The 22,428-nt window shown below is 39.5% G+C and overlaps 1 protein-coding gene across 1 annotated transcript in view; it reads left to right on the top strand.

Moving 5' to 3' along the window:
* The window catches only part of exoc4 (exocyst complex component 4), a 192,590-nt gene that overhangs the window by 23,853 nt on the left and 146,309 nt on the right, over window positions 1-22,428 (top strand). The window contains 2 exon segments of the mRNA XM_072672901.1: window positions 2,996-3,233; window positions 9,922-10,096. Of these exon segments, the coding sequence (XP_072529002.1) occupies window positions 2,996-3,233; window positions 9,922-10,096 (413 nt within the window).

The raw sequence follows: 22,428 nt of genomic DNA, 5'->3' as shown, positions 1-22,428 counted from the left end.
TATCTGTCCGAGGATCTCGAAAATACAGACCTGGCCGATCCGGACAGAAATAAAATCACAGCGGAGCTCCCATTGACTGCGAGAATTACAGCAGGAATCCATATAACTTTCATCTTCTCGGAATAGGGCTATTCACACGTTTTTACTCCTCAGATGGGGTCTATCTGTAATCTGTATCTACATTACTAGCGTCTCCTACTGGCAGGGAACTAAATGCTGAATTTTTCCTTCTTCAGTCCTTCAGTTGCTGTCTTTTATCTGTTTATTATCTTGTAGGAAACAGCTGGTACTCAAACCTAAAAACCAATTGGGGAGCACCCAAATAATTTTCTCTCTGCCTTTCCCTCCCTCTCTCCATGTCCATCAGTCAGTGATTGCACTTTAGTTGATTATTTCTCCTTTAATTGTCTCTTTTTAGGGGGGATTTACTAAAGCAGGTAGGAACGCCTCCGATTCACACCCAGGGCCAAAGTAATTCTTGCGCTAACTGCACATTTCCCCATGTTACATGAAAAGCGTGCAATTACGGCTGTTGGCGGTACTTCAAGTGTAATAGGATGGTGCCACCAAAAGCGTTTTCTCTCTGGCGCAGAGGACTCTTCCTTTTGTCACCCACTATTTTGTTTAATGGCCTCAGTGCACCTCATTTGTTGGTGATAATTGTAGTAATTATTGTGCAAAGTACAGTCAGCAAAGTCCATTAACTTGCCATAAACATTCATTGGATTGAGTGGAATTAACAGGGACACGGGATAAAAATTAGAGCAACACTCGACTGTCACTCTAAATGCAACCAGAGAAGCGAGGTGCAAGTCTCAGGTTCGCTGCATGTTGTGCGGGGACAGATAGGAAGCGAGTGAACGAGAGTGAAAACTGTGAAATCGTTCCTAAGTTGTGCATTTGGTTGCAGTCATCTTTGCACTTTGGTTTTGAAATATTGGAATCTGAGGTTAATTAAGTATTGCGCTCATTTTTGGCTTTTTGTAACAAAGTCACAATAAAGAATAGAAGCGCTGCTTTCATAGCCGGCATCCCAATACAGTAAAATATGTATGTTTTTAAAAATATGAGTTTTTAAAAGAATCTCTTGAAGTAATTTGTGCTGATGTTTGGGATTTTCTTAACAGTCATGTGTTTTGAAGTTTACTAAAGATTCACAATTAAATTGAGAGTTCAGAAACTTGAGTTCACACCATTTAACACTATCAGGGACACGGGACAGTGCTTTAGGCAGGGATTGCTGGAATTTTTTGTAGTGTATATATGTCACATATGATGTTGCATTAAAGGTGTCAATCTGTTAAAGTTTAATTGCGTTAATCACAACATTATTCTGATTAATTATAATTAATTACAAGTTAAAATGCTAGCTAGCATGTCATTGAATTTATGGACTGGAATACAAATAAATGTGTGGCATGTAAACAAACTTTTTTTCTTCTAATATCTTAGTGTAGTTTTGAGAACTTTAGCCTTAAACACGACAAAGCTCAGACACAGAAGCTTTAAGATAGAAAATGCTTAAAAGCAACATTTTAAGAGATAAATGAGTGGACCAGTTCTTTGGCTGGATCAAGCGAGAATAAGCTCCAGCTCTGAATAAGAGAGAGAAAGTTTAGGGGGTAAGGGGTAAGAGAATGAGAGGTAGTTATGAGATTTATTTATTTATAATCCAGCCTAAATTAAATGTAATCTATCCTCTGAGCTTAACAGAAGCGACGTTGTGTTTAAATCGCTACAACAAATACACTAACAATACGCCACTAGGTTCTGTAAAGAAAGTGGCATACGGGTGAAAGTTGGGGACCAAACTTGGTCACTAGCGACTAGGCAATTTTTATAATCCAATCGCTAAAATGCCAAGCCATCAAAATAACAAACAAACTACCATTTATTTCCAAACCTAACTTGTGGTTACGTTAAAAGAGTAACTTGCGTATAAACACACCAGCACACCTTAAAGAACAATAAATAAACTAGCTCAAGCGAACACTCTATGACGTCAGCAATTATCAGTTATGAAAAAGTATCCCATCTTTTGCAGACTACAGTGCTCCAAATGTGGACTTGCTCTCAGGAGCGATGCTGATAAACTCCCTCATGAGATCCTGAATGTCAATAAGATCCAAAATGTCATCCTGATGGCGCGATTTGTCTTGCTCTTGCTCTCTGAACTTTTCTCCTCCTCTCACAAATGAATTGCCGGCTCTTACCCTCTCCTCACTAATTAGTTACTTTTTCTTTTTTCAGCAGTACACAAAATGAGGCACAAGGTTTTATCTTTAGTTCCAACACACAAACCAACGTAAGTTTAAGCTGTTTGAAAAGTTTTCATGTCTGAAACACCAGGGTGGAAAAATCCAGTCTTTTGGGTGGAAAGGTTCTGTGAGTGGATAAGCACTGTTGCTAGAAAATGCTTGATCAGACTCTGAGGCAGGTGTAAAGTTAGCCTCAGTGTCAGCTAGCTTATCAGCTCTTATCATCACTCCTCTCTCTAGTTGGGATTGATGGTGCAGGTGAACAAGTTGAAATTGAATTACTGCTGTTTTATATTAATTTTGGGTTGATTGGTCTCTAGAAAAAAGTTATTTTTTTGTGGCCTCATGGACTGCAAACTACAAGCTGCAAACGGTTGCTTTTGTCTGAAGCTGGAAAATAGGGGGAGAGGGGAATCCATTTTGCAATTACAGTCCCACATGCAACAAGACTTGACCAGATTTGGCCAGTGTTATGCGGTATTTGTTGGTATAAATTTAAAGGACTACACATGGGTAGGCTTCAGCATATATGTTCCCAAAATACTTTCTATATTTATATATTGTGTATTTTATCAATATATTTTTAGCATTGGAACCTTTAACAACCTTGAAAAGCTGCACCCCAACTCCCCATGTTCCCAACAATGTATGTAATAGCATCAGATTGTAAGACATGCTGACCAACTGTTAGCTATACTAGATTTCTCACTGTAGGTGCTGTGTTTGTTTGTCCGTAGTTCGAGATCTTCCGGAGGTGAAGGAGGATTTGGAGGTGGACCCAGAAGAGAACAGTGCTGAGTTTATGGGCATACTCATCAAGGCTTTGGCTAAACTCAAGAAGATACCCGAGACCATTAATGCCATCATGGAGCGCCTTGAGCCAGAACTCAAACAGATCCTGAAGAGATCCACCACCCAGATTGCAGACCATGCATACCAGAGAGGAGAAAGCCTGGCACAAGACAACCAGCCAAGGTAAGGGACAGCTGAAGAACATTAAGGTGGGGAGATGGTGCTTGACTGCTGTGTAGTGTTGAAGGAGAGAGAGGTTATATTTAGGCTTTTATTTTTAACCTGATTACATAAAAAATGCATAAAGATATTATAAACAACGAGGATTTCATACAGTATCTCCTAGTCCTGCTTCTGACTTAATCTTGACCATCAAAACTTTTCCTACGCTCTCCCTCTCTAGATTATCCATTCATACATCGTACACATTTACTACAATTGAATCCTAGTGGAAAATCTAAGTTGTGATCCCACATCTGATGCAGTGCTGATGAAAGGCCAGCCCTGTTTGCCTTATTATTTATTTTTTTCTTTTTACATCATAACATCGTTGTAGCAATTATGTATGCAAGCTTTAGTTAGAAATTGAGCATCTCTCTCTCACTGAGCATTTAAATTAAATACAACCTGCTTTCCCCAGTGTTAAGGGAATTGCTTAGCCATGCTCTGGCTTAAATGTACTCTTAAACGGAACAAGAGATCATGATCACATTAAATACATTTTACACAAACATTCAGATACTTGACATGAATGCCAGATTTTTATTATACAGCTTTAACTCATAAGCTTAAAGGAGGATTTAGCAGATCTGATGGCATCAGGCGTGAGAGAGCATTCCACTCTAATTCTGCTTCATATTATTATTATTATTATTATTATTATTATAGCTCTAGCAACACAGAAGACAGACAGTTTTGGCAAAACGGTGATTATCATCTAATGCAGACAAAAACAATAAAAACAGTGAGTATATAACTTCATGTGCACATTTATCCAAAACAGTTTGGGCACGTTCTTGTTTATTGAGAAGTAGTAAACACAGCCTCTCTATCTAATCAAAAATAGAACACAATATTTTTTATCAAATTCTAGTGCGCCTTACTTACTTATAAGTTACTCTGTCTTTCATAACATAAACAATTAAATATCAAAATCATGAGTTTGGCCTGTGCGAAAATGTGGGCACTCTAAGTTTTGTAAAGGCCATTTTTTTGACAAGGTCTCAGACCTTGATCAGTAAACCAGGCCTGAGATAAATCTTCAGCAATGATTGGGAGCACATTTCGAAGTTGTATAAATAGAGCCTCCCTCACTAGTCTCCTTTTTGCACACCTAGTTTGCGAGGCCAGCCTGCTTTAGTCAGATTTGCATGTGCCATGTTCCTTCCATTTCTTAATGATGGATTTACCTGAAATTAGCCCATAAGCACAGATTTTTTTTTTGTATCCATCCCCTGACTTACACCCTTCAGTACCCTTTTCTCAGTGTTGTGTAAAGTGTCATGGTGTATTTGTAGCCAGGAATACTAATTTACGAGTGACCAGACCTTTGCAAGTGACCCTTGCAATCATTTATTTTACATTATTTATTTTTATTTAATAGACAGTATTTGTAGAAATATGATTTCTCTTCCACTTCACATTTGACATGAGTTTTTTTTATTTTTTTTTTAATGTAAAATCAGTGTAAAATAAGACAAATCATATTGACCATGATTCCATTTCTAAAAGCAATAAAAGGGGAAAACATTCAAGTGGGTGAATACTTTTTCTAGGTACAGTACAGAATGAACTAATGTTTTTGAAGAAGCATTGGGTACAACAAATAATACCTGAGTATCCCTTAAAAGTTAGTAAACAGATATTCTGTCAACCACAGGAAAAGGGCTTTCTGCCTCATGTTAACCATCATAATACTCAAATAGGTTAAAGTGGCACACTGGCACTAGCAGGCAAAACACATTATTTTATATCACCCCTAGGAGTGAATGGATGTGTGCTGTATCCCGCAGTGGCATGGTGCCCTGTTCAGAAGGTATTTCTGCCTTGATTTGCCAGTATAGTCTGTCTGAACTTGAGACAAAAATATATTTAAAAAAAAAAAAAAAAAAAAAAAAAAAAAAAAAAAAAAATATATATATATATATATATATATATATATATATATATATATATATATATATATATATATATATATATACTTTCATAGTTTTTACACTAGCTAATGTATTTTAGAGTAGCTAGCCTACTGCATCATCCAGTACACTTAAGTTAAGGCACATGTAATTCCTTGTAGCAAAGAGTAATATTAACTTGCACAATATATCCAACTGTTTGTGGACCTCCATTCTAAAGAATACACACTCACACACACACTGTTTGTCTAGTCCCTGTAGAGATGTATTGCCAATAGAATAGGACTTTCTGAAGCAGATGAATACATGAACCTGTTGTAACCATACCTACCATGCCTAATACCAGGTGTGGGCTAAAGGAGTATAAAGTCCCCTGGCATTGAGATATTATTGATGCTACATAATGAAAACCAAAATAGTCTTTTCAGTATTTAATTCCTGCCACCATAAGTAAATAAATGAGTACTTAGATATTCATCCATATGAGATCTATTTTTTTTATTGAGTTCACTATTAATGAACAAACCTTGTTCAAGATTCAGTGCAGGGTATCTGGGCTTCCCTTTGGCTTAGTTCTATCTGGCTCAGGTTGTGCAAGATGGTAGCTAAGATATTAAAGTAGTTCATCTAAATTCTCAGCTGTTTGCACATCCTGGTTATGCTCTGAGAAGACGGCCCGTTTTTTTGTTTCCTTTTCCCTGAAACTGCACTTAGACTTGTCATTTGAATCATACATCATACATGTGATCTTTATTTTAGAGCCATTTTGAGAATCTTAAATTAGTATTGATGACTGTCACGAGTCCCCCCCCCTTTCAGCTTGTGATTACTTGCCATATGTACTGTAAGATGTTGGCGTTTCAGGGCATTTTAGTTGTTGGGGTTTTTTTTGGGTTTTTTTCCCCCTCACTCTCTTTTCCCATTAAGACTTGTGGGATCGATGCTTGCCTTTATCATATCTTATTCGTAACGCCCTCATTTAGAGAAATGATATAATCCATAAAAGTACCCCTGTCTGCATTTCCTTAAGTACCAGAGTTGGCGAGGAAAAACAAAAGCAGTGGGAGAAAAAGGGAGATAATGATGACACTTAAGAGAGCACTTACCCAGGGCAAAAATGAACTCTGCTCTATTGAATCGCTATTCTTCTCTTGCTTTTCTCTGGATTATGACGCTCTTGCTTAGCTCATATGATGCGTATCATTACTCCAAATGAAAATAACTCTTTTGGTTGGGTAATATATATTTTTTGTTTGTTTTGTTTGTTTTTTTGTGGTTGCTGCAGAGATTTAAAAGATTTAGAGTGATGTCCACTATCTTTTTATGATACACAATGTTGTGTTGATATGTGTACACACTGGTATAGCTGTACTTCTTCTATTGGAGGACCAATTGTCCTCACAAGAACACACATTTTGTGGTCTCTGTTTGGAGAATTTGGAGAGTGTTACATTTGATACAAGCTGAGTGTGAAGGTTTTTTTTTTTTTCACCACTGAGATGTGAATTGAATAACATTAAGGCTAAAGATTGGCACATTAGGCTGTTAAAAGCTTAAGATCCTTGAGGAACTTTTGGAGGTTCTTTGAAACTGCGGAGGAACCTCTTTAAGGTGCTTAGAGAAACCTTCAAGGAACTTCTCATGAAGGTCTTGAAGGTTCCTCAAAGCACAGTTCTCTTAAGAGGGTTCCCCACAATTTCAAATTGAAGAACCAAATGCAAAGTACAGACAGTATAGTCCAAAATTTCCTCAGGGATTTTCTACTTTCAACAATGTGGGGTGTTCCCGATGTGCAGTACAGTGTCAACTGATGAGCCAACAGTGTCATAGAAGCCCAAGTCTTATTAATGTGATTCATGGAGGCCCAAGAATGGGGGACCTACATAATATTAGGATAGTAGTATCCTAGTAGTTAGGATAATAGATAGCTGATTAGGGCGTCATACTCTTCGTACTACCTCAGAAGTACACTACCATTCTGAATTTTGGAATTGAGTTTTCAGTTATATACAGTCAATTTTGTTGCTTGTAACATTGCACAACTAAAACAATGGTAATTTTTTAGATCGGTAAAGGTTCACAGCTATGGTAATCAGAGTGGTAGATGATTCTTCAAATATTTAAGAAAACTGTGCAAGACCTAGTTGTGAAGTTACAAGTCTACTAACTCCTGCTGTATAATCTGTAACCATATACAATTCCAGTCCATATTGTTTAAGTAATTATTGAATAAACGTGAGTGCATGTGTATTCCGGGTGTGCCAGAAATTATGGCAAAGATCATCCTGTGTCTTTCTAAAACAGCTTCAACTGATGGTCTGATGAATTCATTCTGCCTGTCTTTGTTCAGATAAGGGTGCTTACGCTTGTCACTTTAAATGATCAGCCATTACTGTGTCAGAGGTTTTACCAGTGGTTTGAGAAAATTGGCCTCAATCATTTTTGTGCTAAAATCTAAATCTTGTTTATTCTTAGAAAGGAAATACAAGCCATGCACATTTGTTGTATAATGGTTTAACATCACAGCTTGGTGTTTTTGCCCTTTGAACCATTAAATGTTAGGTTTGTTTTACATTTTCCAGGTTTGATCGCCAGAGATATCATTCTGCAAGACTAATTTAATAAGTTCCTAATGTGAAATGTTTTTTTCAGAAACTCAAATGATTGTGCATTTAAATAATTGAGCATTACATTAAACTGGTTTTGAACAATGTCAGAACTGGTTTTGCACCATGTCAAAGTCAACTCTACTTACACGTTCAAGGGCCGTCCTTAATGCAGTGAACTCTGGGCACACATGGCCGTGAAAATACAAATACAAAAACTCTCACAGCTCAACACCACCATTACATGTTATGGTAAAGTAGCTCTATGTTTTCAGCAACTAACAATTTAAAGTACTGAATATATACATTCGATGGTGCATTTAATGCATAAAGTGTAATAAATACAGTCGCCGGTTTTCCGTTTAATAGGTCTTTTGTGACAAAGTGGACTTACTGTAAGAAAGTAATAAGGTCTCCTTTGGAAAATGAAAGTCATTCCTGTGTGTAGTTCTGTGTGTCTCTGGCAGCTTACAGCAGTTAAGGTAGGGGACTGTTGCTATGGAAACCTCAACATAGATGGGAAGGCATCCTTGCATGCTGCTCAAGAAAGAGTGTGGCGCAGAAAATCTGCTTAAAAACAACTGACATGCCAATAGCCAAAATTTACATTGCGACTTATGCTACTGTAACCATTTACTCATAGTTTTCTTGGAGTCCAGATGGCGCAGCTGTCTAAGTGTTGGTTCTGTCTTGTTGAGTCTGGTGCAAGAGAATATAATTGACTTCCCATGCTAGCCAGTTCGGGTGTCTCTAGTTAGTGTTCTCCTCTAAGCATGCTGTCCCGTCCAATGACAGCAGATGTAGATGTTTTTGATAGTCCTTGCAAGAAAATACTGCCAACAAGAGCCAAAAGGTTGGCTTTTATTTCGTGACGTTTAGGTGAGAGGTGGGTGGAGTTGTAGGAAAACTAAACTATTAATACTGAAGTCAACTGAATGTGCGAATGCAGTAACACCAACAAATATTTGTGAATGTATGTCTATGTATGTACGTTAAATGTTTTTTTTTCTTTGTAAGCACTTTTTGATTGATTGCTGTTAATGTTTGCTAGTATTCTGTACATTGATTTTATTGTGTGTTTGTTAAACTATCTGTGGTCTTTTGGAGTCTTTCATGATCAAGAGTGCTGACAGTCATTACCAGGAACTTTTTTTTGTAGTTAGTCGTAGTGTGTGTGTAGATGTGTGCAATATGTATTTTGCCACTGAATAGAGTTCTACGGAGGTGGGGGAAGGTGTATTTAAATTTCTGTAGACTAATTATATTGAGTAATTAATATAAAAAAACAAACAAAACTGAGATGCCTCATGTGTGAAACATGAGCTTCCCTATTAATATGTTGTAAAGAAAGAAATATTAGCTTAATAACATTATTGACCGTTAATCAAGATTTCAATATTGGTTTCGATGTTAGAAATGAGAAAGTAAGTAGGTCTTCTTTAGTAGCAATGAGTGTGTGTGTGTGTGTGTGTGTCAGTATTACCAGCATATCTTCTGAAAACACTCCTGTTTGCTAAATAAATACCATCTAATCATTTTGATCTGTCTAGTGCCAAACTAATCACTAAACCATATCAATCATGCTGATGTTCTGTTTTCATCTCTCTCTATCTCTGTGATTCGTTGACATCCTCATGTAAGGCAGCCATCGCTGGCTCTAGCCCTGCTCTTTTCCAGCCAAAGCCTTTCTCTGCCTCTAAATCCAGCAGAGGCAGCTTTCTGGAATACGAAAAGTCCAGAAGTGTCCCAGCCTCCCAGCGAACAAAAACCTCAGACAGATGTTAGTCCTCCTAGTGGACCAGGAGAGTTTGACAGATGCTGCTAATTGTTGTTTGCGAACAGCTGCTGTACCTCAGTAGGGAGAGCCTGTCAGCACCCTGCCGTTTCTGTGTTTATTATAAACAAGTTGTGGGGTCCTTCAGTGAGGTGGAAGGGTCTCGAAAGGTTTATTTCAGTGTTACGGAGGCAAAATAGCGGACGTGGTGTAGCAGTAGCAAAGTCCTGCTGATAGAGACACACGATCAAGGGAGAGGGCATTGGGTTGTTTGACTTGTTCTCTTAATCATATATTTTTCTCTCTGTCCCTCTCCCTCTCCCTCTGTCTTTCTCTGGCTCTGCTGCCATCCTCAGGTTGCTGCTGGAACTGCTCGAGCTGCTGTTTGACAAGTTCAACGCCGTGGCAACGGCTCACAGCATTGTTCTGCACCATCTGCAGCAGATTGTGGTGTCTCCCAACGGAGCTCAGGAGGGCATCAAACTCTACGAGCAGGCCGACGTCTCCGCCAAGATCCAGACTGTGCTGCAGGTCAGCTAAACCAAATACATTTTCACACACAGACACGGTTTTCAAGCACAGGGAAGCTTTTGTGCACTAAATGCACTAAACAGTGGCATCCGTGCTTATAATATGCTAGCTACATTTTATATAGTAATAATTAGTGAGACCATATACTTAAGACCAAGTACTGACCAAATACTGATAATTATCGGTAGCTGTTTTCTTTTCCAAGCTCATTTTGGATGATACTCTTAATTAGTTACAAAATAACTCATTAATAATAAATATAGTACTTATGACACAAGTACTGTATTGTATACCTATGTTTTATTATTATTTTTTTTAACCCAATTTTCCTCCCAAATTGTAGATAGCGAATTAGTACACATATAATGCTACTGTCACTGGGAGGGTAAGCTCTAACACATGCCTCCTTCACTAATGCAATGTCACTGCAACACGCTCTGCACTGATGCATTGGCTAGCTGACACCTGGGGTGACACCTGGGGTGATGTGGGGAGAGAGAGAGCCATCTACCCACCTGGAGAGAGCAAGGCCAGTTTTGCTCACTCAGGCTCCAGCTGCTGATGGAAGGCAGAATGACCCGGGATTTGAACCAGCGATCCTTTGGGTCATAGTCGAAGTGCTTTAGTAAGCTGGACCACTCGGAGCCCCATACTATACTTAAATGCATCCAAAATGCACTAGTTGTGCATTTAATATAATGCTCAATACTACAATACTCAAAAAACAGACTGTTTATCATTGTGAAAAAATGAATCACCTAAGCAAGAAAATATCATTGTGTTGCCTACTTCTACATATCATTTCATATAAGATTTTATTCCATGTCATCTTTGAGCATTACTATTGGTCCATTCATCGTGACAGTTTAACACAATAACACAGAGGACACCCACAAATGAATCAAAATATGTCAAAAAGTGAAATATGGCAAAAATGGAGATACAGTGCTTTTACGTGACTGTGACAATATATTGAGCGCGGCAATTACAGAATGCGGTGGATGAAATGAACATTTGCCTCTTGTACTTCATATAATAGACAAATCAGTGGAGATTACTCCTCCTCTCATGGCCAGTGCGGGGTCCTGCCTGAATGAAATTCACTTGGACAACTATCAAGATTAATTACAGTTACAGTCAGTCAGCTGCGTGGGGATTAAACATGGTGTAAGAGAGACGCTTTAGGTAAATGAAGCCATGGCAGATTATAAATCTGTCTGGAAGATCTACTGTGTGGCAGTTCTAGTTGGCATTCTAGCAGGAGGCAGGTGTGGACACTCTGTATGCAGGTTTGCTGAAGTTGTAGGTTTATCACAGACACAGAGGCAGACCACTGCTGGGACACCCCCCTCCCCCCCCCCCCCCAGAAGGCCATAGGTAGTCTGCACATGCAGGGAGGACCAGAGAGCAGCAAGTGGGCTGAGCACACAGGGGGAACCATGGCAACGGGCATCCAGACAGCGTCATGCTGCGGTGCAGTAGGTTATGCTGCATTCTGCAACAGTCTACTGCAGTTTCCTGCAGACTAGCAGTTGTAGATCTTTGGACAATAAGGTGATTGACCAGTTTTAATGCTGGCTAAAAGCCTAAATGGTTTTTAACATCTCTCATTTGCATAATTTGTCTGCAAATGGATAGTGCATCTGAATGAGTGGGGAGCTGGCTAAGCCTCATCTTCATCTTTAAGAGATCTTTGGTTTGATTTCCGGTGATCCCACAGTCATCTGTGGCCAGAAGTTCCACAGGGCATAATTGATCTCACTCACTCTGGGTGGCTAGGATGGTCCATCACTAGCCAACCAGTTAGCACTCTCCTCCAAGTGTGTCCAGTGGCATTTTGTTAGTTGCAGCATTATGCGGGAGACCTAGCCACTAACAGGAAATTGGAAATGATAAAATGGGGTTAATTACTGATGAGAACAGGTAATGAAATCATGCATAAAGATTAACTCCTGATGTCCACTCCTAAAAAGTGACATTTTTAAATACAGTGCACAAATTCAAACAGATCATTAGAAACTTGCCGTCATCCTGCTGGTAGAGAAGGCAGTGTAAAGCTTATGCGTGCTGAATCTCCCACCATAGCTCTTCCTGATGCAAGGCTTCATTGGAGTGTATTATTTGTGTAATATTGGCTCTTTTGGCTGTTCTCCTTGGAGGAGAACACTAACCGACAGTTGTAACATCTGCTTACAGATGCCCACACTGACTAGTAGCTTGCTGAGTGATGGGGGGAGGGGTTGCGTGTGTGTGTTTTTAGCATATACTGTTGAACAGTATCAACCCTTGATCTGTCCCTGTTGTGATTTGACAAATCATTGGGATGAAGGCCTTGATTCATCCAAACACCCACAGAATATCTTTGATTGGTCAGGATGCTCACAGCACTGAATATATACAAAGCATCAGCTTCTTCTTTGGGAGATTGATTTGAGAGTTTGATTTCTGGTGATGCCACAGTCATCGTAATGGACCTGACTCACTCTTGGTGGCTAGGATGGTCAATCACTAGCCAGCCAGTTAGCACTCTTCTCGAAGTGTGTTCAGCTGTCCAGTGTGCGGCAGTGTGATGCGGGAGATTTATGTGATCTATGGACCCAATAGACAGCCCAACTGTACACAAGCACACTAAATAGTGCACCATGATTAAAAGTACATTAATTAGTGTAGTAAAGTAGAGAAGTATGTGGTTTGAGATGCTGAAAACTAACACGGTCGGCTCAGTGGAGACGTTTTTAATTAATGCATTTTAATTTTATTGTTTCATTTTTTTATTATTATGGAAAAACCTGGAAGGGTAGCTACTAATATGTTGCAGAAAATAATATTGTGGCAGATTGAGAAGGTAACTAAGGCTGCTAAGGCAGTTCACTAGGAATCTGGTGATGTGCCATACCTTCCAAAGAACAACACTTATTGGTCCAAGTTGGCTTTTGTGCATTTAAGAGCTATTCATCTTGCTGTCATTTATGGGGATATGCCAGTTGAATGGGTGTATTCTTCATTTTCATGAATTCAAGCTGAAATTTGCATTTTGATGGTTCTTCCAGCATCACTGTAGGGTAATGTCCTTCTAGCACTAAAAGAGAACCCTATAGAAAGTCTGGAACATCATATGTAAAGACCATTCAACCTGCAAAGCTTTTTATATACACACGTTTCAGCATGCTGCTCTTCAGGCTTTATATTTGTCCTTTTGTGAATTACTTGTTTCCCTTCCTTTTCACTCTCTCGCTTGTTTCCGTAGTTCACTAGCTCTCTCAATAGTTAACGATATTCCATAGCTGCATAGTAGAGGGGATAGTAGATGGTACAGATGGGGAGTAGGGAATGTTTTTTTTATGTGTGTGTTTGTAACACAGAGAGAGAGAGTGAGAGAGTGTAGAAGCAAAATGAAGGCGGGGGGAGAGTGGCAGTGCAGGCTGAGAATGAGTAAATGGGTTTGTCATCACTCCATCAGCAAAGGTGAGAAGTCGCACACTGACCTTGTACTTTTCTCCTCACTCTTGAGAGAGAGGGGGAGAGAGAGAGAAAGAGAACTCTGCCAGTAGCCTTCAGATATAAGCGTGCCACTCAGTACCGACCAGAGTATTACAATGCTAAGGCCACAGTAGAGAAAACGCCCACTACTGTTCAAAAACATACATTGCTAGTCACTCACATTTTTAGCAGTTCAAGGCCATTTAAGCTGTTCAGGTACATTTAAAATCCAGAAATCGTGCCAAGTCCAGGAACCTCACATGGTATAAGGGTAAGCTGTAAACAGCTAGGCGATGAAAGTAACTAAAAACTGAAAAATAATGTAAGTCAGTTAACAACTTGTTTTTAGCAGTGGAGGTAAATTAAGTGTTGCGAATTAATACAAACAATTCAGGTATTCAAATGTTTGCTGATTGTTTACAAATCTTTTTTCTGTATAAAAGCAGTGTTTGACCAGACTGTTACTGCACGTTCTACTGCAGTATAAGATTGCAAACACTGCACATCTGGGTTGCGATTACAATGTCTAGCATAAGCTATTAACAATGAGACACAGATAGATCATTATCACTCTTAAAAGTGGAGCTTCAGAGAAATTCCAAATAAAGCCTGAGTGTGGTAAGTACAGTGTCCTACACCATCAGAAGACTTATGGAAACTTATGGAGAAAACTTCTTGGTGCAGGAAGAGCTCTGACCGACTTGAATCCACAACAGCACCTTGACGCCAACCTGAACATTGGGCCAAGTCTCAGTTTCAGCTGTGAAGAGAAGACTTCGAGCTGCAGGTTTGACAGATGGAGTGGCAGTAAGATTAAGATGTCAGCGTGGACAACGCTTAAACCTTTGAAAGCCTTTTTAAAAACTTCCATTTTTATTTACCTAAAATGCTTTAGCGTCTATAAGACAATAAGCATACTTATTTTAAAGTCTTGTCTGCTGATTGGCAGTCTAAATTACATACCACATGCTTGTTATTATTGTCAATACTCATTTCTGCTTTAAGCCACACTCCATTTTCTACTTATTTATTTGTCTGTCTGTCTGTCTGTCTGATATCTATGATAAGTCTTGTGGGTGGGCAATATGGCAAAAAATATGATAGATCAAGGTTATTTTCATAACACACAGTGTGTATTATGTAATGTACCTTTTGGCACAATGATTTTTTACCATCCAGTTAGACAGAACAGTGGGTGAGTGTTCTTTAAGTCCTGGCTCTTTACATGATATGGTCACCATAAAAGATCATCATATTGCCCACCTCTAGCGTCAGTAGAGTTGATTGGAAGAGACCGAGCATATACAGTATATTTTAGTGTCTTTTGGTAGCTAATTCTGAATAACTCTGATGGTATTCATTCTAGTCCGCTTTTCTTGTGCTCAGTCTGGATAGTTTGTGCTAGAGTGTGGTAAATTGGTCCCATGCACATAATGAGGCGCTCCTCTACAGGTGTGCTATGCCACTAAAGGGGTGTTTTTGAGATGAATAAAAATTTAACACTATTCTCATCCTTCCAATGCCGTTTCATCTTTTGCATCTGCCGTCTATTGTGCTATGAAATGGCATAGAACTTGCGTTTTTTATATGAAGTCAGAGAAAACACGTACACGTACGCCTTAGTCTAAGTAGGCACAGAGGATTAGTGTGAAAGGCAGGTGATCAGAGGACGATTCAAGCAAAGACAGGAGTACATAAAGGCTTCGACTTTGAGAATGCGAAGGTAACCGATGGAGGTCGGGACGAAGACTGAGTGGCAACAAGAGTCTGAGTGAAAGCAGAGTTTCTTTTCCCTTTTCTTTCCTCCACCGAATACCCCTGCCATCGCTGAAATGGATCCCATTAAGTCCCCGGCGCTGTTCTGTGCACAGCGTAAGCCAGGCCGTCGCCGGGGGCTGCACACCCGCCCGTCTCTGCGATGAGAGATAATGTAATCTCTTGATTAGAATCCTCATAATGGGAGATGAGCTTTTTTATATTCAGTCATTCGTGTTATTATTTTTCCCCCCGATTGTTTCCCATCGAAAGACTTCTGGTCTTATTCCCGTGTCCTCTCCCTCCTGTCTTCTTTCGGGCTCAGAGTGACAAAGACAGCATGGCAAGTACATGCTCCGCCTGGTGATCAAGCACGGGCGCTTCTTCTGGGGGGAAAAAAAGAAAAGAAAAAACATGCCTCAGGTTGCTGTGGCCTTGCTGATTCCAGTTCAGCACAATCCTAATCTTGTCCAGCCCAGGAGAAAGTTGGGAATGTGTAGCAGCACCTTGAGGGAAGCTGTTCTGTAGCTGCTGTTTGTAGGTGTCATTTGGAGAAGGAAGATGAAAGCATTTGCCATTTAAGCAAAACACAACCAGTAACATGACAGTACCAATATACCTTAAAGTAAGAGCTTGACGAGAAGACGTGGAGATTATTATTTCTTTTTATATATATATATATATATATATATATATATATATATATATATATATATATATTTATATAGTAAACGTGTTCCTCTTGAAAAATCTTTGCCTTTCATTAGCAAGATCAGCCGACCGAGACACTGTAATTTTGCAGACAAAGACAGCAGTCACATGCAGTGACATATCTGTCAGTGTTTTAAGGTAATTGTGCGCTGATAGTGGGCGCGTTCATATTCTCTTAAAGGAGAGGAGGCTGGATGGAGTGGTGCCCAGTTAATTTCAAAGTTCACTTATTTCACAGCATGCAAGATGAATGTAGGAGTATTGATGACTGTACTGTGTGTACAGGCAATGTACGGTGTGCTGTTAATGGAATCCGTGTCTGTTTGTGAGACAGTGAGTTCAGCTAGTCTCTGGGTCCAGTGATGAGCTCTAGTTGGAGGGAAAGACAAATGCAAGCCTGTCACAGGCATGAATGAAGCTTGGGCTTCATGAACATGCTCAGATGTAGCTCTTGTTCTTCTGGAGCCTGGATTGAATCTTGTTATTTCGCGCTTCCTCTCCTGCTGATCTGAACTTTTGTTCTGCCCTCACACAGGCTTATTCCGTCTTCTCCCATTACCCCTCCTGAGAGTAGGAGGAAGAGCATTGACCTTTCAACTGCACAGGATACATGACAGTTCTGGTGGACAGAGCGAGAGAAAAGCGTGATCAATTCTCTTTTCCTTTTTGGATGCTTTGTGAGCTGATTCCTGTCTCTTAACCATGACCTATGTCATCTATGAGATGGGTGAACATGGGTTTTTGGGTGTTAATGCTATCTCAGGCTTGTTACTCCTGCTATGAAAGAGTTCTGCTGTTGTATAAGAAGGAACTGCAGAAGTGTAGATTTGTACGAGATTCAAAGAGATGGAGTAGCTTTCAACAGACTTTCCCAAGAATGTGTGGCCGAGGCAAAGCAAAGACATCGGTAGAAGTCATTTAATTTCCAGTACAAGTTATTCATTTGGACTTATTTTTGAGGACATTTCTGAGGTTACTTCAAATATAAGGTGATCCACCTGCAAAGGAAGGAGAAAGTTAAAGAAACATAAATGGGGGGAAACACTCATTTTTGCTCTGACACCAATATTTAGAGAAAATATCACTATTAACAACCTTGCAGGACATCATAGACTATTAAAACTGCCCCTCCAGCTTTCATCTTTGAAATCTACTCTTGCTTCAGATCTAAAAGAAAAACACTACAGTGGTTAAGGTTTATTCTTATTCTTTTATTCTAAGACAATTCAGTGTTACAAGTCTGAAAGGATGTGTAGCTGATCAAGACACCATCACTGGGAGCAATTAGACAGCAAAGAATAATATGTAATGTGTAGGTGTCCCAATACTTTTGTCCATTTAGTGTAGTTGGTGAGGCTTCATTTATATTGTACAAACTTTATGGTTGTTTGGACAGGAAAAAAAATAAAGTCTGGTGCCTGAAAATGTCAGATTCTACTTGATTCCACTCCAAGTCCAGGTGTCTTTATGGCCCTCAAAGCGACTCAAAGCGATGTGCTTGATGAGAGTGGAATTATAAACAGTTCATATATCTGGTGGAAAAGGAGTGAGAAGGACATTCAAGAGTTCATTTGAACTCTGGTCTTAGAGCTTCATTTTTCATTAATGGACTCTGACTCAGTCTTGCATCTTGCTGCACTGTGATTTGGCTGTCTGTTGGAAGAGACATATTGGCTATTCATTCTGAGCACAGTTCAATTAGTTTTTCGTCTTAAGTGCCTGATGCTTCGTGAGTCACCAGCTCCGATGTGACCGTGTGCTCCTTCACACTGCTGCATCACAGAGTAGCGGAACTTTTCAGAGCTAACACTGAAAAGATTCATGTGGTAGACATGTGATTTTAATCTTTCTCTGCATACACAATATGGACAAAAGAATTGGGACACCCGCATGTAACACCTACAGGAGATTTATGGCATCCTATTCTAAATACATATGCATTGTTATGGAGCTGGTCCTCCTTTTGCAGCTCTAACAGCAGGTTTGGTACTCCGCAGTTAGTGATTGAGCAGAGCGCTGGCGGCTTTTATGCACTATGTGTCTCCGCACTCGGCAATCCCGCTCTGTAACTTTACATTCGTAGCCGAGTTGCTGTGGATCTTAAACGCTTCCACTTTTCAACATTACCACTCATAGTTGATCGTTGAATATCTAGGGGGAATAAATTTCACAGACTGACTTGTTGCAATGGTGGCATTGCAGTACCACACTGGAATTCAGTGAGCTCTTTGGAACAACCCACTCGTTCACAAATGTTGGTAAAGGCAGACTGCATGGCTAGGTGCTGGATTTTAAACATCTGTGGGAACGGAACTGAATTGGATTAAGAGGTGTCCCAATACTTTGGTCAAGTACATGTACAGGTGAATGTACTCTCCTGTTACAGTTATCCTCTTCAGCTTCGCAGACTGAAATGGGAAGGAATAGGGTGTATATATAAAGTGTAAGGAGAAAGACATTGCAAATGCTGATCCATTCTGACAGCTTGTTCAGATGTAGTGTTAGCCACACGCTCTTGAAGTGACTTGGTTTGGCCTTTTTGTGCTCAAACAATGGTACGAAGGGCTGTGTGTAGAAAAGCCAAAGTGCTTCTGTTTTGGAGTGTATAAACAAAACAAGTGAGAATTAAATGTGCTATTGTAGTTTACCCTAAATGATGTGTTGTAAATGGCTATAGTCTGCATGGCACTCCCGGTCTCATGAGAGCCCCCCCACAGAGTTAAATGATTACAGCAGTGTGGGGTAAATTTTCCATCTTTGAACACTCAGTGCCCCATGTTCCTCGGGCTATGCTGTGAAGGCTTGCTGGTTGTTTTTGAAAAGCACAGCTCTCGAAGTTCATTAATTACGGCAGTAATCACGCATTCTGTTGTGGCGTGTCTCTCTCTAATGGCCTGGCCTGTACTGGCCATTCAGAATAGTGATGACTGGAATTTTAATGGCCTGTTGTTAATGAGACCCTCTAAACAGTAACCTCCCAGTGCCTAACGGGCAGTGTATGGCAGGGGGGTGTGTTTTCTGTGTTCCCTGATGAAGTTTCTTTGACGGGCAGCTGCAAATGGGCTGCTGTTAGAATCGGAAGATGTTAGCTATTTACTAGCTAAAGACAAATCTATATCTGCCTGTGACTCTTAATCTTGTAAATATGGCAAAAAATAGGGAGTAGACTTGTTAATCATGTAAATTACTGAACGCATTATGGATAACCACCTAAGGTGTCCCTAGGTAATCATCCTTACCAATCATGTTGAAAATGAGAACCATTAGATTAGATCAGAATGGATGCAAAGCCGCAATCCCCCACATTTTCAGCCTGACAAACCCTCCAAAACAGCCCCAGGACTCCTTTCCTAAGAGGCATGTAATGCATTTGTGTACCTTTCAGTGATAAAATGGGGGGAAAAAAGGTTATCCATCAATACCACCCAGCCAAGTAATGAGACTAGGCTGTTTCTGCGAGCACCTAGAAATAACCTGGTCGCCATGTCACACTTTTATATAATTAACGCTTATATCATCTACATGTTATCTTGATCCACTGCTGTATGACTTTTTAAAAACACATTGTTTAACTCTTCTGTGCAGCAAGTGATCAGTGGCTCACTTCTGTCCAGCTCTTTCCCAGAAGCACTAATAACAGCTTCCAATAAGCCATTTGTAAAAAGAGAACTCTGGATGCTCCTTTTATTAAACAGATACAGACCCATTTCAAATCTGCCTTTGAAATAGTCAGGATCATTGAGAAGTCATTTTTCAACTTAAAATGAGCAGTTGGACAAAGTTCTGTCAGGTTTCTGAGCCCACCACAGGATTAAATCTGCTTTCATGAAGATATTAAATGTCTAAATACTGACTCTGTTAAAACAGAATGTCTGGTATTATTATATCTCAGTTTTGCATTTCACACTGTAGACGATAGAATTCTTTCAGACAGACATTCCCTTATTGGTTCAAGTCTTATTTTGAAGGCCAGAGATACTTTGTCACTATTGGCAGTTATGAATCTGGTAGGATGGCTATGACATGCGGAATCCCCCAAGGATTAGTTCTCAGACCCCTTCTGTTTAATCTCAGACTGCTTTCTTTGGGCCAAATCTTTCTGAACAGCAACCCTAATTACCATAGTTATGCAGATGATACACAGATATACTTGGCTTTCTTGCCAGATGATTACAGCCCAGTAGACCCACTGTGTCAGTTCATGGAACACACAAGTAATTGGGAAATGCAAAATTGTCTTCAACTAAATAAGGACAAAATGAAGATTGCTGTTGTGTTTTGGCAGCAAAGACAATGACATCTAAATCGTGTGCATCTTGAAACCAGACCTCTTAAAAACTAAAGTCCAGATCAGAAATCTGTGTTCTAATAGACTCAGATCTCACCTTCATGAGCCATATCAAAGCAATCACTAGAACAGCTTTCTATCATCTTAAAAATTTAGCCAACGGCTTAATGTAATCAAAGGCTTAATGTCCCAACAAGACCTCAGGAAACTTATTCATGCTTTTATCTCGAGCAGGGTTGACTATTGTAATGGCCTCTTAACTGGACTTCCCAGAAAGAACATTAAACAGCTCTAGCTCATTCAAAATGCTGCTGCAAGCAAAGCACACTTTTAAAAGCCATTTATATATATATATATATATATATATATATATATATATATATATATATATGATTATAATTATAATAATAATACAATTTTTAAGCTTCTGGTTAGTGAAGGAATATATTTAAAGGTGCGGCTTCTACAAATCGTTCAATGTTTTAATTCCAGAATACAGCACTGATATGTGAAAAATCTCAATCCAGTAGGGCTCTTAGATGCATGGAGACAGGTCAGCTAGTAGAGCCTAGAGTCACTACTAAACATTTGCATAAACGTTTGCAGGAAAATAAGGGGTTTGATTTTTTTGTTATAGCAGTAATATGAGTAGCCATTTCAGACTGCATTCTTAGTCACCTCAACTGTACCTCCACCTTTCTTGTTTGTCTATTGCTGTTTCTTAATTGCATTATGAGCTAAGGAAATGCCCATAAAGCAGCAGACGACTAGCAGTCTTTTGTAACTTTTGTCTCTTCTGTAACTTTTGTTGTGTTTATTCTAATAATGTTTGTCTTCCCGTGTGCAGTATGTAAAGTACTGTGACACTGCAGTTTCCTTCTGGATAAATTAAAGTGCTGAGCTCATCAGTTTCCTTAGCTGTAGCCATCGGTTACACCCAGAGTGTTGCAGCTGCTTAGAGGGGCCCATGGCTGTACTGTCCCATTAAAAACATACTACTGCAAGACTCTGCAAGTTGGAGAAGAACTGAAACACTTAGTATTCTATTACTCATGTTGAGTTGTGTGCAATGTTGCATCATTGTTGGAGGAGGCATGTGTCAGTCCTCTTCCTCCCAGTGTCAACATTACATGTGATAGGGGGGGAGAGTACTACCAAGTGGGGTGGATAATCTAGAATTGGGGATGAAAATTGGGTTCAGATTTATATATATATATATATATATATATATATATATATATATATATATATATATAAGAATAAGAATAATAATAAAAAAAAAACCTTTATATTAGGTTGAGGTCATATCACACAGGGATAATTAGTGATCCAGGTTTCGCAAAAACAGGTAGTGTTCGTCCATCAGGTCTGAGAAACGATTTTAGACCTTATTTTGCCTCATGCTCTCAACTAGTAAAACCTATGATGGGAGCTGTAACTAACGTCCTACAGACACTGATGTAACCATGAGAAAACGGACGCATGTGCCCAAGCGTAGCATGCAGTAAACATGGCCGTTTAAATATTCCAGTACTCTTCGCTGCCAGTGTCAGTGAAGTGACAACGAGCCAAAGTGAACTGCCAGAACGCATCCTGAACACAATGATTGGTTTTAATTAAAGATGACGGGCCCACATTTCTTTGTTGTTGCTTTAACATTTTAATCAACATGTCATTTTAGCACCCTGCTTGAGGTGTCATATTTGCATATTAGTCTACCAGAGCAGGACGTTGAGAAGTGCTGTGTAATCGATAGCACATGATTAATCATCCTTTTTTATTATCTCTTGTATTATGTGTGTGTGGCTAGAATGTATTATACTTTAAAGACTGATGGCAGTTTTCTGATGTAGCTGGATATGCTTTATGGTGCCTCGAGTCTAGAGTTTGACACTGTGGGTTTAGAGCCATGGAAATTGCATTGTTTATTTATCCAAACAGTTAATCATGAAGATCCCTACTAGCTTCTAGTTTTATATAGATGCCCCTGTTTGCTATCCACCTTATTTTCCATTAAACAATGGGAGAGCCTTTTTGTGTAGAACATCTGGTGCGGCAGCGGATCCATTGATTAACCTGACAGCCTCACAAGCACCTG

This window comes from Salminus brasiliensis, chromosome 2, assembly GCF_030463535.1.
Source record: "Salminus brasiliensis chromosome 2, fSalBra1.hap2, whole genome shotgun sequence".
In the NCBI taxonomy this organism is placed as follows: Eukaryota; Metazoa; Chordata; class Actinopteri; order Characiformes; family Bryconidae; genus Salminus; species Salminus brasiliensis.
The sequence above is the reverse complement of the archived record's forward strand: the minus strand, read 5'-3'. Positions and strand labels throughout refer to the sequence as shown.